The sequence below is a fragment of the Suillus paluster genome (assembly GCF_016628075.1).
Source record: "Suillus paluster strain FC165 chromosome Unknown EDB91scaffold_24, whole genome shotgun sequence".
Taxonomy (NCBI): Eukaryota; Fungi; Basidiomycota; class Agaricomycetes; order Boletales; family Suillaceae; genus Suillus; species Suillus paluster.
The window spans coordinates 212,438-228,588 of NW_024537584.1; the positions used below are offsets into that span (position 1 = coordinate 212,438).

At 48.2% G+C, this 16,151-nt stretch overlaps 5 protein-coding genes across 5 annotated transcripts; 3 read left to right on the top strand and 2 right to left on the bottom strand.

Moving 5' to 3' along the window:
• Positions 1 to 2: 2 nt before the first annotated feature.
• EDB91DRAFT_1131501 (ribosome biogenesis protein YTM1) lies at positions 3 to 1,822 on the bottom strand. The gene is made up of 4 exons (XM_041318658.1): positions 1,512 to 1,822; positions 1,356 to 1,462; positions 726 to 1,302; positions 3 to 672 (listed from the first exon to the last, which is right to left on the bottom strand). The coding sequence occupies exons 1-4, from the start codon at positions 1,749 to 1,751 to the stop codon at positions 301 to 303; spliced, it is 1,296 nt and encodes a 431-aa protein (XP_041177429.1). The 5' UTR covers positions 1,752 to 1,822; the 3' UTR covers positions 3 to 300.
• A 2,128-nt stretch (positions 1,823 to 3,950) lies between these two features.
• Positions 3,951 to 4,652, bottom strand: EDB91DRAFT_1081881 (uncharacterized protein; the record flags this gene model as incomplete). The annotated part of the gene is made up of 2 exons (XM_041315433.1): positions 3,951 to 4,294; positions 4,430 to 4,652. The coding sequence occupies 2 exons, from the start codon at positions 4,650 to 4,652 to the stop codon at positions 3,951 to 3,953; spliced, it is 567 nt and encodes a 188-aa protein (XP_041177430.1).
• A 233-nt stretch (positions 4,653 to 4,885) lies between these two features.
• On the top strand, positions 4,886 to 6,300 carry EDB91DRAFT_1281543 (kinase-like domain-containing protein; the record flags this gene model as incomplete). Its single annotated transcript, XM_041324740.1, has 4 exons — positions 4,886 to 4,958; positions 5,140 to 5,294; positions 5,345 to 5,825; positions 6,182 to 6,300. 4 exons carry the CDS (start codon positions 4,886 to 4,888, stop codon positions 6,298 to 6,300), a joined length of 828 nt encoding a protein of 275 aa, XP_041177431.1.
• Positions 6,301 to 6,724: 424 nt separating this feature from the next.
• On the top strand, positions 6,725 to 7,732 carry EDB91DRAFT_1081883 (uncharacterized protein; the record flags this gene model as incomplete). Its single annotated transcript, XM_041315434.1, has 6 exons — positions 6,725 to 6,782; positions 6,829 to 6,875; positions 6,971 to 7,017; positions 7,067 to 7,093; positions 7,162 to 7,428; positions 7,486 to 7,732. 6 exons carry the CDS (start codon positions 6,725 to 6,727, stop codon positions 7,730 to 7,732), a joined length of 693 nt encoding a protein of 230 aa, XP_041177432.1.
• A 2,973-nt stretch (positions 7,733 to 10,705) lies between these two features.
• EDB91DRAFT_1281545 (uncharacterized protein) lies at positions 10,706 to 11,945 on the top strand (the record flags this gene model as incomplete). Its single annotated transcript, XM_041324741.1, has 7 exons — positions 10,706 to 10,714; positions 10,840 to 10,982; positions 11,081 to 11,324; positions 11,390 to 11,403; positions 11,460 to 11,531; positions 11,565 to 11,761; positions 11,863 to 11,945. 7 exons carry the CDS (start codon positions 10,706 to 10,708, stop codon positions 11,943 to 11,945), a joined length of 762 nt encoding a protein of 253 aa, XP_041177433.1.
• Positions 11,946 to 16,151: the final 4,206 nt, after the last annotated feature.

Here is a 16,151-nt window from a genome sequence, read left to right on the forward strand (position 1 = left end):
CATATGTACGCCACACGACGTTTAGAGCCCGAATTATTCGAATCGGAAGCGTGCGTCGCGCTCGACAGAGGATGCCTTTCTTCGTTTATGCACGCTAGATACTATTCCTTTCCTCAGGGACGTTTGCGACAACGCGCGCAACAACTGAGCGACTAACATAGTGAAGTTCAACCCCTACTAGTAGTCAGGATGCGAGATCTCGCTATATATTGCTCTGCTCCATGCTTTTATTTTCTGGATAACAAGCTTCGAGACTCAAGTGACTTGACCCAACTCCAAACCATTGGATCTGTGCCCGACCTAAGATCCCCCAGCGAGTCTCCATACCTCCATCCCGCCCTCGCCCCCAATACCCACCACATCCCCTACCCAATCCACCGCGAGCACCTTCATCCCATCCCACACCCTGAAGCTGGTAACAGCGCCTTTTGTGCTCCGCAGGTCCCACAGCCGCGCAACGCCATCGTAGGCGCCGGTTACTACCTGCTGCTTCCCACTTTTAGATGTGGCGATGCAGGATGGAGTCGCGGGGTGCATCATGACACCTGTGGAGGATGAGAGGGAAGATACGCGGTGGTCGAAGATAGACACTGTGCGATCTGTAGATGCAGCGAGAAGCACGCTCCCTTCAGGGGTTTCAGCGAGATCGAGCATCGGTCGCTCAGGGACGTTCTAATAGGGTGGGATATTCAGCTTGGTTTGCATGGCGCAAAGACAGGACTTACAATAGTATCAATACACACACCACTCTCGACATCCCAGGTCCGTACCGTTGAGTCGAAACCACAGCTGTACGCCTTACCTTTTGCGGATTCACCGGCAGCAAATAGTGCTTTTGACACGCGCGCGGTATGTGATTTTAGCACTGCGATTGGTGCTTTCCGTTTTATGTTCGCGGGCGCGGTCTTACGCCGCTTTTTTCGGTCATCATTGCGGTCTAGAGATACTTGGTGGTCATCGGGTATTGAGGTGTCCCAGACACCGATGAGGCCGTCCCACGAAGAGGTGAGGAGATGCGAACCAGATGCATCAGTCGATATGGAGGACAATGGGCTGGTGTGTAGATGTAGAGAAGCGACGGTGGATGCACTGGGGCCCTCTGAACTGAGAGATATGCGCGTGAGACACGCGGTGAGGTCATGCGACGAACTCGCTAAAATGCGAGAGTCAGTGTCTGATGACGAGGATGGCACGACGCAAACGGAAGTGATGGGTGCTTGGTGCACGGAGGTGTCCAGGACGGATTTTTGGGAATAGTCGAAGAGACGTAGGTGGCCGTCATATGATGCTGTTACAAAGTGCCTGTCGTGATATTTTAAGGTATAGCGAATGGACTACAAAGTGATAGAACATACTGAGGTATTCGGCATGATACCGATGACACCCAATCCTCATGTGGAAGCTCAGACATTCGCTGGGGAGGCATAACACTCTCGAAATACTCGATCTCTAACGTATCTTCCTGCCGCATCGTCAGTCTCTCTTTCAAACGTCTTGGTCACTTCGCTCACCTCTCCAACACCCTTCTCTGCGCGCCATTCCCATAGAGACGTTCTAAGGATCTCGCCATGGACAAGGAAGTCGAATGGAATAGGCTTGGGGAGGTCGAGTGCTTTGTTGATGAGCTGGGAGAGCTGGTAGCGTTTCCAGTCCAAGGGAATCATAAATTTTTGGGAGGGTAGTGCATAGGGCGTTTGGGTCGTGAATACGACGGGGTGTGAGGGCGCTGTAGACGATGATGTCGACGCCATGATTGACAGTCACAGACGAAGATATCGATAACCTCTTGACCACCTCGTTCAGTGTAACCGCCAATCAGAACGCGTAGATGAGATTTTCTTGTGACAATGTCACACCATGTCACACTACTAATAATGTGCTGGCCCTCCTCTAATAGTAATAATGTAATGACTCTTAAGGCAGCTTCTGCCCAACCGACAGAACAAGATCCATTTAGTCCTCTTGCACATGATGCACTCCCTGACTTCAACTCGATAATGTCTAACGAGAAGCCCGCTACTGAGACTGGGACCGATTTCCATGACCACAGTCTGACGAGTCGCAGATATGCCCTTGCTGGAGTGGCATTCTCGAGTATCGTCAACTATTGTTGCATCGTTGCAGGCATTTTTTGCACTCACGGAAGTGCGGGTATACACGACGACGAACCCGCTGAAAGCATTTCTCACTAATCCCCTCAGGCTTGCCCTTTTCATCGTGAAGCCTGTACTATGTGAGTCATTCGCGACTGTATTTGACCAGTTGTCTTGAAAAGGGCTGTAGACTGGATGTTTGGGCTTCCGTTCGAGGTCATTCTTGGGGAAGAAGTGGATGGCAAAAAAAAATTTGCGGTAGGACTCTAGCGCAAATGATTGTAATTCAGGTTACCATGTAGTGTCCAAGTACAGCCGCTGCATCATTCCCATACACCCGCGCAAATCTTGTGCTTATGTATAGCGCTACTGATATTTGCCTATGTCTTCACTCTCGTTGCATTGTGCCGACTACGTGGCCCCCAGCCGGCCACATACGAGTACCTGAGTGATCGTCTGTGAGGTGGTGGGGTCACAAGAAGGATGGAATCCAGTGTTGTCATGCTGGTAGGGCATTTTCATATTTACCAGGATCGTGTCTGATCCTGCGTTGACACTCTTAGACACGGTCAAGTACAGCGAGGCTGGTGGTGTGGAGGGATGTGAAGGGCGAGAGTCGGCGGTCATAAGCTGAAGATCGCGGTAGTTAAAGTCGGATCGTCAGAAAGGCAAGTCGCAACTCAAATCGTATGTTATTTACAGGCCAAAAGGAAGTGATAAGCTGAAGGTCGACAGAATCACCGGTCACGGTGTCACCACCTGTTTAGCAGGGACAATTCACCAACGCAGGTCCTTCCGGTTTCATAGTGTCGCAAAATGTAGACTCTCGTGAGTCTCGTCTCCGATCCCCTCGAGTTTTAGTAGTGATGGTCCGAGACTACGCCTAATATATCTCGTTTTCGCGGACACCCTCAAGCTTACAAGCTCAAGTGCTGGGAGTCGCATCTCTGAAGTACTACGCACGTCGCTCATTAAATTCCAAGTCAGGTAACAGGTCTACGGGATCGAGAAAGCATACCATCATTGTCTATATGGTCTAACTACGGGAGACGAGTTCTGCCATGTAAGGCTGACTATTGGTTCGAAGGGGAATTGGAGCGAAAACGAAGTAGATAAGAGACGTGCGAGAAGGTAATCGAGACGAGTAGGATAGATGTATAGGACGAAGGCTTTCTGTAAGGTTGTTTCGGTCGTGCTTGGAGCGGGGAATCTAGTATAGAATTCGCTGTAGGTATGAGAGTATAGGCGTTGTATATATACGTTTGCGAACGATTAACCAGGCCGGAATCGGCGTGAAGAGCATATGATGAAGTGAAAGTACTCTGTCAAAGAAAGGGATAGTGAAGTGTGAGCAGTAGGTAAGATAACGAGAAAGAGATGGAAGGAGATGTATCCACGTAACTCGGATGCGAAGAGTAAAGGAGACACGTCGTCATCGTTTCGAAGCGTGATTGGTGCGTAGAGGATATGCAATCCCTTACAGCCATAGCAGTTTTGCCGGGTTCTGCCGGGTTCTGCCCACAACACTAGTCTGTGACGGCAGGTAGAAGTTTGTTAGACTTCAGATGGCGGCACAATGTTAAATAGAATATGATCTCGCGCAATACTAACCAGATACCAGCCTAGTTGTGATTGGGAGAAATTCTAAGGGCTAAGTACAATAACACGACTCTAAATAATGTCGAAGCATACGAAGCCTGTGATAACAAATATCAGATGTAAATAGGAAATACTAATTATACGGTTTCAGATGGGTAAGGTCTCAAGCTCTCGAACATTCTATCTCTCGATCTTCTAAGACCTTTCTGCTGGCAAGGTACGAACACCACATACCCCCCTCCAGGATGTGCAACATCCTTACTTCTTCTTGGGTCTAGTAGCCTCCTTTCTAGCGGCGTCCCCTGCGCTTTTTCCATCCACTGGGTTAGGTTCAGGCTCGTCGTCAACCTCCATCCGAGTATGTGTAAGGGACCTGGTAGAGGAGATGGTAGAAGAAGAATGAGTCTGCGGGGTGTTTTCGCGGTTGGGATGAGTGTTTCCCCGGATCAAGCTCGATCCTTCTCCGCGGTCCGAACTAGATGGTGCGCTGATAGTGTGGCGCGCGCGTTTGGCAGCCTTTCGCTCAGCGATGCTACGATCTCGCCACTCCCGCTGACGTTTAGTAGTTTCTAGGTTCATCCAAACCGCTTCTTCCAACAGCTCTGCACGATGTGGATTAATCCATCATCCTCCTTCAGGGAGCTATGGAGTAGGGTTGATATTGCTTTGGGAAGTGGGAGGAACATCCTCGCCGACAAGATCAGTGAACAAAGGTGAAGGCCCAGTAATCTGGGGACCTGTGACCGACTCTTCAGCAAAGCGAGAAGGGAGCGAGTTGGTTGTTTGCATCATGTTGAAAGATAGCGCGAAGTCACCATACCCTGCCAGGGTTGCTCGTTCAGCAGCAGTACCTGCACGAAGGTGGGCATCGTGCTCGAGGTAAGCGCGGAGCATGTCGAGGACGACCATTAGGTAGTGCAACCGCAGCTCGGCTATGGCCCGCTCCAGCTTGGTCTTCATCGGTTTGCAAGTATTTTGGCTATCCTAGTGAGCCAGGCTACTTATATATAGTTTGGTCTGGTTTGTTAGCCGTTTGGAGTCCCACGAACCAACTGTGAGCCAAAAATAAACAACAGCAGCTCAAGCTGATTTATAAATATGAAATCATGTCTCTGTTGAAGTCTCATTCCCGGTTAGTTTGACTGTTGCTCCTCGAGGCCTCAAGGCTCAAGTTATCTCATAGTATACCCACCATGAACCATAAGGTCCCGATACGAGTTGACGGTAGATTCAGACTCGGAGATGTTTTGGGATCTGGTTCATATGGTGTGTTGTTCACAAGCTGACTATGATTATAAAAAATTAACATACTATGGACCCTACTTAGCTGTTGTGTACCACGCTTGGAATATCATCAAAGATGATGCAGTTGCCATCAAACTCGAATCCATCACAGCCCAGCCATCTTCTGTACAGCGCAAATACGCCATTCTGAAATGACTTGAAGGTGGAGTTGGGATACCCTGCGCTCTCTGGTTCGGTCGAGAATCAACATATCATGCTTTGGTTCTCGGCCTCCTTGGGCCATCACTGCAAGATCTTTTCCTTGCACATGATCGAAAATTTAGCCTTCATACTGTTGTCAATCTAGGAATCCAACTGGTCAGTCGGTTTGTGCTGGGTTGTTGCAGATAGGCTAACCCATTTTCCAGCTCTCATGTCTTGAGTACATCCACTTGAACAATTATGTTCACTGCGATATCAAACCGCAGAATGTCTTGGTGGGCCTTGGCCATTTGAAGCACACTGCATTTATAATTGATTTCGGTATCGCGAAGGAATACTGGGACACTGCAACCAGAGTCCATATTCCCTTTTGTCAAAATCAACGTCTCACTGGCACTCCTGCCTTTGCTTCAATCAACAACCACTTAGGAGTTGACCCGGGTCATTGTGACGACCTTGAATCGCTTACATACATGTTGATCTATCTGTTATGCGGCTCCCTTCCATGGTTAAATAGTGACCACAAGAAACTCTCCAGCTCTTCCATACTCGAGCGCAAGGTCAACACCATCATTGAAGTCTTATGCCATGGAATTCCCGTCGAATTCGCAAGTGTTCTCATCTACACGCGCTCTCTTGTGTTCTCGGAAGACCCTGACTATGGGCATCTTCATTCATTGCTTTGTGGTCTTCAAGCCACCTTGGCTGCGCCATCTACATGCTCGCTGGATTTCAGCATGCCTGATAATCACATCACACATCACCCTCCAATCTCCAATGAACACTGGATGGCCGAGGCGGCCCCATGTCTGCTGGATGCAACACCACTTCGCAGATCTACTCGTGTGTGAGTATTCTGTCTCATTTTCCCATTCACAATCTGAAGCTAATGTGATTTCGAAGTTTACACCAACGTAATACCTCTCCCATGCACCCAACTGCACTGCGGAAAAAGCCATTAGTTGCTAGATCATGCTGTTGAATATGTCTTTCTATCTCTACATAACTGTACAGTGTACAAGTCTACAATGTGTTTCTCATAGGTTTCAAACCGTTCAATGCGGTCAAATACATGTCGACAAATTTGCGTCTTGAATGTTTGAACCCTAGGCCTGATTCCCGAATCCTGACTCCCGACTCCCGAGGGCTGACTCCACGCTGAGTCATGCAGCTTCTTATCTTTTTCTCACCCTACCATCTCCTTGCCCATCCTCCTTGCAAGTTGCAAGTGCTGTTTTTCTGCAAATCGGTTGGCCTGCTACAGAAACAAACTTGTCCTGGATACCTGTACCTTACTCCTGAAGCCTGATTCCCAACATCTACCAGTTTCGCCTTATTGAATCATATCACTGTCATGACTCATGACCAATGACACATGGGGGATTTTCCACAAACACCCCAATCCCCTTGCACTGTATCACAATTAAATGCTCAATCAATCAGTCATCGACTCCTGGAATAAAGGTAAGCATTAACTCGCTTGACCCATTGGTTGATATTTGAAACATGTGTTCAGTGACCGTCAAACCACCCACCCTGACAACCATGGCAAACCCTCTGCAAACATGAGATGTCCCTTTCACTGGATGTCCTTGCTATATCGCAATCTGGCTTCTGGACAGCCAGTTGACTCTGAGGATGTAGGTAAGCTTTACTGTGCTTGATATAACCAACTGATTGCGAGATCTAGGGTACATCAGAATGCACATCTTATGGTATCGGTATCCCTATCATTGGGTAAGTAGTGGGCATTGGGGAAACCCCACACATATATTGTGCTGCCTAGGACCACTTTACTGTGCTCGATATAACCAACTGATTGTGAAATCTAGGGTACATCAGAACGCACATCTTATGGTATCGGTATCCCTCTCATTGGGTAAGTAGTGGGCATTGGGGAAACCCCACACATATATTGTGCTGCCTAGGACCACTCGAATGAACAAGATCTTACGGTACATACCCTGGGCATACGTTCAGTTGACTCAGCACTGGTGTTTCCCTGCTGTTTCCCTTGATGAAGATACATAAAGACTGTGTCTTTGAATCTTTACTGTCACTCAAACATGCCTCCTCGTCGACGAGGGCAGAAGTCTCAAGTTACCACTGTGCCTACTCATGCTGCTGTAACTCCTACTGCTGCTGCTCCAATTGATGCTACCCCCATCATTACCCCCATCACTGCCGCTATTGTGCCCATTGCTGCCACTGTTGCACCCATTGCTGCCACTGTTGCGCCCATTGCTGCTGCTGTTGCATTGAATGCAGCTATGCTTCAACACCCCCAAAGGTAATGGCAACTGCCTCTGAGGTTCCGCAATAATAGCCCAGTTCGTACTGGCACTAGTCGCACGCCAGATGACAGAGAATACATTGACATTGGTGATGTCTCCGGGGACGAAGAAGATAACTTGCCTGCACCCAGCGTTAGGGCTCCTCCAGTTCCCAGCCCTCTGCAGACAGTTACAAGTACCATCTACTCCACCCAAGTCGATCCCTTGGCTACGGGTGTCCGAGGAACGCAGCCTAAAAGCACTGCTGATATCAATCACTTCTTTAGGGAAGATTCAGCTACTAAACGCAAGATTTGCTGAATTTGCGAGTGAGTTTTGCATCTGTAATTATTTCGTTCTTTCTTACGGCCTTGTCCAGGGATTTGCAGAAGGTGGACAGTTCACATCAGGTTATGTCATATAAGCACTCAACCAGCACTTCTGCCTGTCATACTCATGCTTTCTATCACCACACTGACATTTTCCTGCAAGAGGCGGAGCGCCTACGCTGGCCTATCTATGTACAGCCACTCAATGAGTGACTTGCTGAAGGGTGGACTTTGGCAGCTATCCATGAAAGGCTTTGGACCCTGCATATCACATTGAGTCGCTTGGTACCATCCCTAATCAGGGACATGGCAATTTTCTGCCTGGAACCACCTTATCTCCGGACGATTATATCCCAGATTTCAGCATCGATGAGATGCACTGTCAGTTGGTGAAATTCATAGTTGCGGATGATCAGGCAAGTTGATATTTACTTTCTACGTGCCCTTGCTAATTCATTTTCTGCAGGCAATAAACATTATTGAATGTGTGGAGTTTCGACGCCTGATACATTTTTTGCGGAAGGATTTGACCGATTCAGACATTCCCCACCACACAAAACTTCGTGAGCTCATAATTGTTGCGTGGCAGGAGTATTTCCAGGTGTTGAAAGGTGATCCTGCCATGAGTGTCTAGTTATTGAGAATCCCGCCATACATCTTATGTATTCTTACAGAGGGTGCAAGGAAAAATATCCTTTACATCTGACCTCTGGTCTGATCAGAAGCTCCGCCCCTTCATGGCACTCACCGCTCACTGGATTGCCAAGGAAGAGCAGACATCAGTGCTCATCTTGAAGGCAGCCTTGATTGCATTTCACCATGTTCTAGGAAGTCATAGCGGCAAATCTCTCGGTTCGGTAATACTGCATCTCCTCGATCGTGCTGATGTTGCAAAGGATGTGAGCGTTCAGCTGTACCGTATGATGTGCTCTGACTTCATTTAGCCTGGACACTTCACATTGGACAATGCATCAAACAATCAAACATGCATGAAGGAGCTCTCAAACTTACTCGAAGAACACAAGATCGAATATAATGCAATCGAAAACAGAATCCCTTGTTTCCGCACGTAATCAACATATGTGTGAAACATATTGTTGACGACTATGCAACAGCGGATTTCTCATCCGTGGAGAAGACCTGGAATGTTTGTGGTCAAATCGTCGACAAGAATGAGTATGTTGGCACCATCACTGGTAAAGCTCTCGAACGGGCCAGACATCTTGTGTGCTCCATCCGTGCATCAAACCAACAATGTTCGAATTTTAGGGATACCATCGTGATAGGTAATGAAAACCATTGGTTCCGAGGAGACACAGGCGAGCCTATAAGGCTCCCTGAAGTCGAACTCCTGCTCGATGAGCCAACCTGCTGGGATTTGGTATATGTTATGCTCAATTGTCTATGCAATCTACGTCAGGTGAGGTCTCATCTCACTGAACATTTGTGGTGGGCTAACCATTGCCCAGGTGGTTGATATGTTCTTTGAGTCTCCCAATCAACGCTCTATATATGACAAAAAGTTGAGTACAATAGAATGGCATTTCCTACAGGACTTCAAAGTAATTCTGGAGGTCAGTATCGACATCTTCGTAACCTATGTTGCATTTAACCTTGTAATTTCAGCCCCCCCACAGAGCTCAGCAATCCATGTTGAGTGAGAGCACTCCCATGTTGGGTCGTGCGGTTCCAGCGTTTGAAAGGTTACTTGAGGATTGGAAGCAGGTGGCCAATAGTGTCCTGCACTGTGCACTGCTCATCAACATTGGTTTGACTTGGGTGGAGAAGTATGACGACAGGATGTCCTGCACAAATGCATATGCCGTTGTGATGTGTAAGTCCCTCGCATTTTTTATAAAATTTGATGTCTTATGATCGGTTTATAGTTGTTGACCCCACATGCCGAATGTCATGGGCTACGGATCATTGGGATGAGAACCGGATAAAGTCAGCAAAGGAATTCATTCTCAAACTAGTACGTCTATCTAGCTAGCAACAGCATGCGCTCATATGTCCTGTAGATGCATGTCAAGAGAGCACAGTGGACCTCCAATATACCGGCTCCAACCCAACGACCCTCAGACTACAATCACACACGCTAGGCTCCCGTATCTACAGACTTCGTGAGGGGGATGCACTGCCGGTTTGCGACGATATCGTCCAGACAGTCGATCAGGAGTTTGGGGCTTATAGCACAGCTAATATCAGCCCCAAGGGAACAAATATACTCTCCTTCTGGCAGGTGAGAGTCGTCTCCGTCAAGTGACATATTTTGTTGTTGACCACGAGGTTTTGACCAGATGTCTGAGGGGATGTTCCCAACGGTTTATGCCGTTGCTATGGACTACCTCCCAATCCAGGCATCTGCTGTTCCCTGTGAGCGAGTGTTCTCGTCGAGCAGTGAAACATACACAAAGAAGCGTAACTGCATCAGCCCGATCCTCATGGAGGCGCTACAGATGGTGAAGTTCTCCTTAAAAAAGGAGTGACTCAACTTCACCAAAGGTTGGGCGGCATTGCAATGGGCCATGGAAACTGCGATGGTATCTGACAATAGTTCCAACGAGCTTTTGGGACCTGTCTCAAGTGGACCTACAGATGACAGCTGTGCATATGACGCTGTCCTCAAAGCCATTGCAGAGCATGAGTGTGATGACATCGACGACAAGGTTGTCGTCTATGATACCTGACATCTCCTTGATCTTTTATTTTTGTTTCTCACTTTTTGTTTACCATCACGCACCTTATGATTCTTCTTGCATTGTGTTTGGATATTGAATTTCAGTTGTTATCTGACAGTCTCCTCGTCTAGGCAATCCGGATATTCTTCAGTCCACTACTGGGTAAGATCCTTGATATATGTTGAGCTCGAGGATCACCCTTCTCCTCAGGCGAAGCTAAGTTGTCGGGGATTTTGAAGGTTCTGTTTCGGGCATCATCTTGCCCGTACCAGAGAGTGCCCCCTATGACTATTGTGAGGCTCTCGTTCATATCATGGTCTTGTCTTAGGCTCACTTTCTGACTGGTGTTCGCAGAGTTCCGCCCCCCGACGATGTACTACACGACAATTCCACTCGTCTCTGAGAGACCTAACAACAGGTGCTGGGATGCCTCAAAATTGTGCGAACTCCGGAAGAGGTTAGATTCTGGTATGATGACTGGTGGAGGAAACTGATCAAGTTGCTGGTGACTTTTTGGATGGCGAGATTGTCGACTTGGCCTCAGACTGGCTGGGCAACACGGTGGGTATCCCCACACCGAGTCCGGTTGCTGTGGCTCGTTTCACGCCCCACCTGTCGCATTTGTGCACACACAAATTGGCATCTTTAACCATTGTCAGGATTGTCAACCAGAAGATCAAGTTTGAAGCATCCCGTCAAATCGTCCAGGCATTGTTCTCGTCTCCCGGGGACCATGTTCTTACTGACGTGTTGGGCAACCAAGTGAATGGTGTGGCGGTTGTGCACAAGATCTTGACTAGCCCATTCATCGACCCTATTGACAAGCCAACTTATATCAAAGCCACTAAGCGGGTTTTAATCAAGCTCCCATCTATTGCTCTCGCCGATCTCAACAATCTCAAGGTCCTTAATGTTTCACCGGGGCAATACGACACACATCATGGATGAACGGATCTGATAGTACTCAGCTGACCAGCGCTCGGTAAGTGACACATTTATCGTTTTGATTGAGGCTTATTGAAATGTCGTTTCACACAGTGACGAAGCGAGATGGCAATATGTATTCAGCCCAGAGGCGAAGGCGAAACAACAAGGAAGGATCTCTACTTGGTACGTCTGCTCTTGACATCGCGCTACCCCCAGCTCAAATGAAGCTTCCTCAACACCCCTTTCACCCATTTCTTCACCCACCCTTTGCCCACTGCTCCCTCAACTCCCTCGACGTTTCTTCTCACCCCCGTTTGCGATGATCTTCAGCTTCGCAAAACTGCATTCCTTATCTCTGCTTGCTCCGCCTGGATCCTGCGAGCGTGATCCAAGCTACAGTACAACTAAATCGGGTAAGTTTTCCAAACATCGGATCAAAACATTGACTTACATCGTTTTGGGGGCCCATATCGAAGGATGATTGTCGATATTGGATACTATCATATGAGTTTAGATTCTAGCGTGTGTTGTAGACAGACGTTAGCGCTGCCTAATTCGGAACCCAGGCCTTGGGCCTTTGCTATTATTATCACTTAATGTATTTACTATTTATAAATCAATACAAATATATCATATATCTATTCTAATTTTAAATGTGGCTGGAGCTGGCTTGAAGACCTATGAAACGGCTCAAATGACCGGACCGAGCCATGTATTACATAAGCTTAGTTTGGTACACAGCTAGCCTAATTATAGCTCCGCTCTCAGCTAAAGCCGGCCACAAGCCAGAGCCACGGAAGCACTACCATTAGGTCCCCGTTACCCAGTCCGTTGGGAAGAGTGAAGCGGCGCGCTCCAATGTGAGTTAAGAGAGGAGCCATAGTGGGGTAAGGGAGGTGACAAGCGAATAGAAGGAGTGAGTCGTCGGTGAAGGAAAAGAGTGATTCGGGAGAGGAAGGGGCGGCGACGAGACCTTTATAGGCTGCGTCATTGGGGGAGAGGTGTCCTAACGACAGCAAGAAGTCCCCTGCAGGGGGCTTCCCATTCCCTTCCTCTAAGTCTGAGACATTTTCAATCCCGAGTACTGTAAAATAATCTTTCAGTGCATCTAGTTCCTCCACTCGATTGTAGGGTAGCCAAGTAACATCACTGCTTTTCCACTGAATTTCAAACAGGGAGTCTGCTCATCGTCCTGCATGAGTCAGAATTCGGTCAATAGCCCATTCCGCTTCAGACTCCTCAAAATCAGCTATCTGAGTTTCCATCCATCCAGGAAAGAGTTGATCATCATTTGGGACGTGGATACGAAGATAGGACGAGTGAAATACAGGGTGCACTCCCCGTTGCTTGAGTCGGTTGGGCAAATCCAACTTGTAGGAGTTATTGCGATAGTTCTCAATAATCCTGTATGGTCCCACGAACTTGGGCGTTAGCTTTTGGGCCGAGTTTTTAGGTAAAGATATATTCTTGGTTGACACATATACCAAATCGCCTACCACAAGCGGGCATGCCCTGCGGTGTTTGTTTGCCTCGTGCGTTTGCTTAACTTGGGCCCCTAAAATGGCATCGTGCGCTGACATAACTGCAGACTTCATCCTCTGCGCAAATGCTCGGACCCCTGGGTATTCTTCTGATCTAGCTGCCTCCCAGATCATAGCCCTGGGTAGTCTACCATTCACTAAGAAAGGTGAAGTGTCTGTTGATTCTGACTTAGCCATATTAATGGCAAATTCGATGGCGGGCAATCTAGCCACCCAGTCCCTTTGGTTAGGGCCAATGCAGGACCTAAGCATTTGTCCTATCGTTCAGTTGGCTCGTTCGGTAGCGCCGTCCGTTTGTGGATGATATGTGCTAGACATTTTAAGCTGCACTCCGATGAGCTTATTCAGGTGAGTCCAAAAGTTACTAGTGAAGAGAACATCTCAATCACTTATAATTGCTTTAGGGATTCCGTGATACTTATACACCTCAGCAAACATAAGTTCTGTGATGTCTTTAGCCATGTAAGTCGTTTTGCTAGGTATTAAATGTACCATTGCGGTTAACAGGTTGATAACGATGGTGATCTCATCATACTCCCCATTTTGGTCTTTGGACATGGGCAGCGGTCCCATGAAATCTACTCCAATCACCTCCCAAGGCTGGGAGGGCACAGATAGTGAATTTAATAGTCTGTAGGGTTTCTGATTAGACGGTTTGCTTCGTTGACATGTCACGCAGGATTGACAGTAAGCCCTCACGTTTGATACCATTGTCTTCCACCAGACGTGTTCTCGCAAATACGACAGCGTTTTGTCTGCTCCAAGATGAGCTAGTATTGAATGAGCTTGGTCTATCAGGACCTCGATAAGGCGTTGGTCTTCTACTTTCACATCAGGTATGCATAGCGCGGTTCTATCTCTTAGTTTAATGTAAATTAAACTGTCTTTTATTTCAAAGTTTCGAAATTCTTTGGGTGCCTCTAACACCTTCTTTAACATGGGGTCCTCTGTGTACTGGTGTCGCATTTGATCCAATAGTCCCACTTCATGCGGGTAAGTTATGGGAATTCATTGTTCCTTTTCTGTATCATGTTGGTGGGTTGTTTCGTGGGTTGGTCTTGCAGCTTCCTGCACCCCCCCCCCTCCAGTTGCGATGCCTGCGGGCCTTGCAACACAAATCGATCTCGGACCCGGTGGGCAAACTCCTTACTAGTCTCGGGCCTCCCAGTCTCCGTGGGGGGCATGACTGCAGCGGGTCACCATTGCTGTGGCTTTGGAGGCATCCCCTCGACCACCACCTGCTGATTCAATGCTTCCACCGCATGGTGCAGCACCTGCATCATGGCTTCTTCCCTTGCCTGTACTGCGGCCTTGGCTGCCGGCATCTTACCTCGCGGGCGGACCCCAGCAGCTGACGCCTTCATGGCATCAGGCACTGACCTTCGGGGTAAATTCGGTGTCTGGCGGTGGGTCTGTCCCATATCCATTTCCGCGGCTAACAAGCCCAGTTTCCCCTTCTTTTCCGCCACCCTGGCACTCCTCCTAGGAGCACCCGCCCTTGCCTCCTCACTGACCAACACAGGCATGCTCACAATGTCAGACACATTGGTGGGAGGTGCGTAGTCATCATGGGCGACGTACTCACTAACCGCGCGCATGGTTCTAGCAGCATCGAAGTTGTATAACCATGATAGCGCATCGGGCAGCACATTATGCGCTCCAGGCACATATTCTACAGTGAAGTCAAATTCTCTGATCTTTTCCATCCAGCGAGCTTGACGCCCCGATAGGTTTTTCTGATTCAGTATGTATATTAAACTTTTGTGGTCAGTCAGCCAGATAAATGGGGAACCCTGTAAGATGTCCCTGTGCCACAGCATAGTTTCCACTCCTGCTAACAATTCTTGCTCATGCACAGCGTAATTCCGCTGCGCTGAATTCAACTTCGCAGAATAAAACGCGGTGATCTTTGCCGTACACCAATCTGTACCCTGTGCTATGACCCCACTGACGCCCGTCGGGCAGGTGTTGGTCATCATCCATACTTGTGGGGTCCCTGGCCCATAGACCAGTGGGACCCTATTGTGTCCGGCGCATGCGGACATGTATTGCTTGACCTCGTTGAACGCTTGTTGTTCAGTTTCCATCCACCGAAAAGGGACACTATCCACGCATACCGCGGACAACACCCCCAGTGGTATGCGGACGCGATATATATCATCTGCGAGGTAACCCACCGCACCTATGAATCCCCTGCATAGGTCCCGGTTAGTCAGGACCTTCCAGCTAAGAACCTTATCTACTTTCTCCTGGTCCATGCTGATGCCTTCATCGCTAACCACCCTTCCCAGGATTCGCATTACAGGTTCCAAGAACTTTAGTTTCTTCTCGCTCAAGTAGAGCTGCTTGCAATCGAGGATTTTGAGTATGGTGCGTACGTGTTCAATGCACTCCTCTAGCATGTCTGAATATATTATTATATTGTCTAGGTACACATCCATGAATATACCAATATGCTCGCCAAAAAGGTAATTCATTACCACTTGGTAGGTTGCTGGTGCGTTGCAGTCACCCTGCTGTAGGACATGACTGACCATATTCCCATCAGGGGTGGTCATCGTAGTCCAAGCGACGTGCTTGGGAACCACCTGAATTTGCTCGTAAGCATCCTGCCCATCCATCAAAGATCGGTAGGGTTTTCGGGCAATGCGCCACAAGATTCCCTCCATGTCTGGCAATGGCAAGGTGAGTTTTTTGGTGTTTTTGTTATGTTCGTGAAGATCCACGACCGTTCGCAGTCAATCAGTCCCCGGTTTTCGAATAAACAGCATTGGGACTGTGTTCCCCATGCTAGTCATTTCCCACCTACCAGAAGTCAGGTAAGCTCAATGTTTCTCCACCCACTGAGGTCTCATGGGCTCAGGGCACTGCGATGGGCGCCATGGATATATTTTAGACTCATCGATCAGGGGCACCGTGTGGTTTATCGCCCGTAATGGGGGCAAGCTTGTTTCCGACGCTTTAGCGCACAGCGGGCTAGCTAACTTTCTCAATAGTTCCCACATCTTTTCCAGCCCATCGCTGACAACGTCGGCAGCGCGTGATTCCAGCGTTGTGACCCCCTCCCCTCTCAATGGGAGGGGCCTCTGCTCATCTAATATAACAAGTGGTGGATTGAATCCAACCATGACGTGGTGTTGATAGAGGAACAGGGTTCCTAAGATTAGATCATAATTTTGTAAGTTAATCATGTCAAAATATCTTTTATAATTGGTCCCTTGATATTGAAACCTCACAGACATCCCATAATTCACCTTTGATT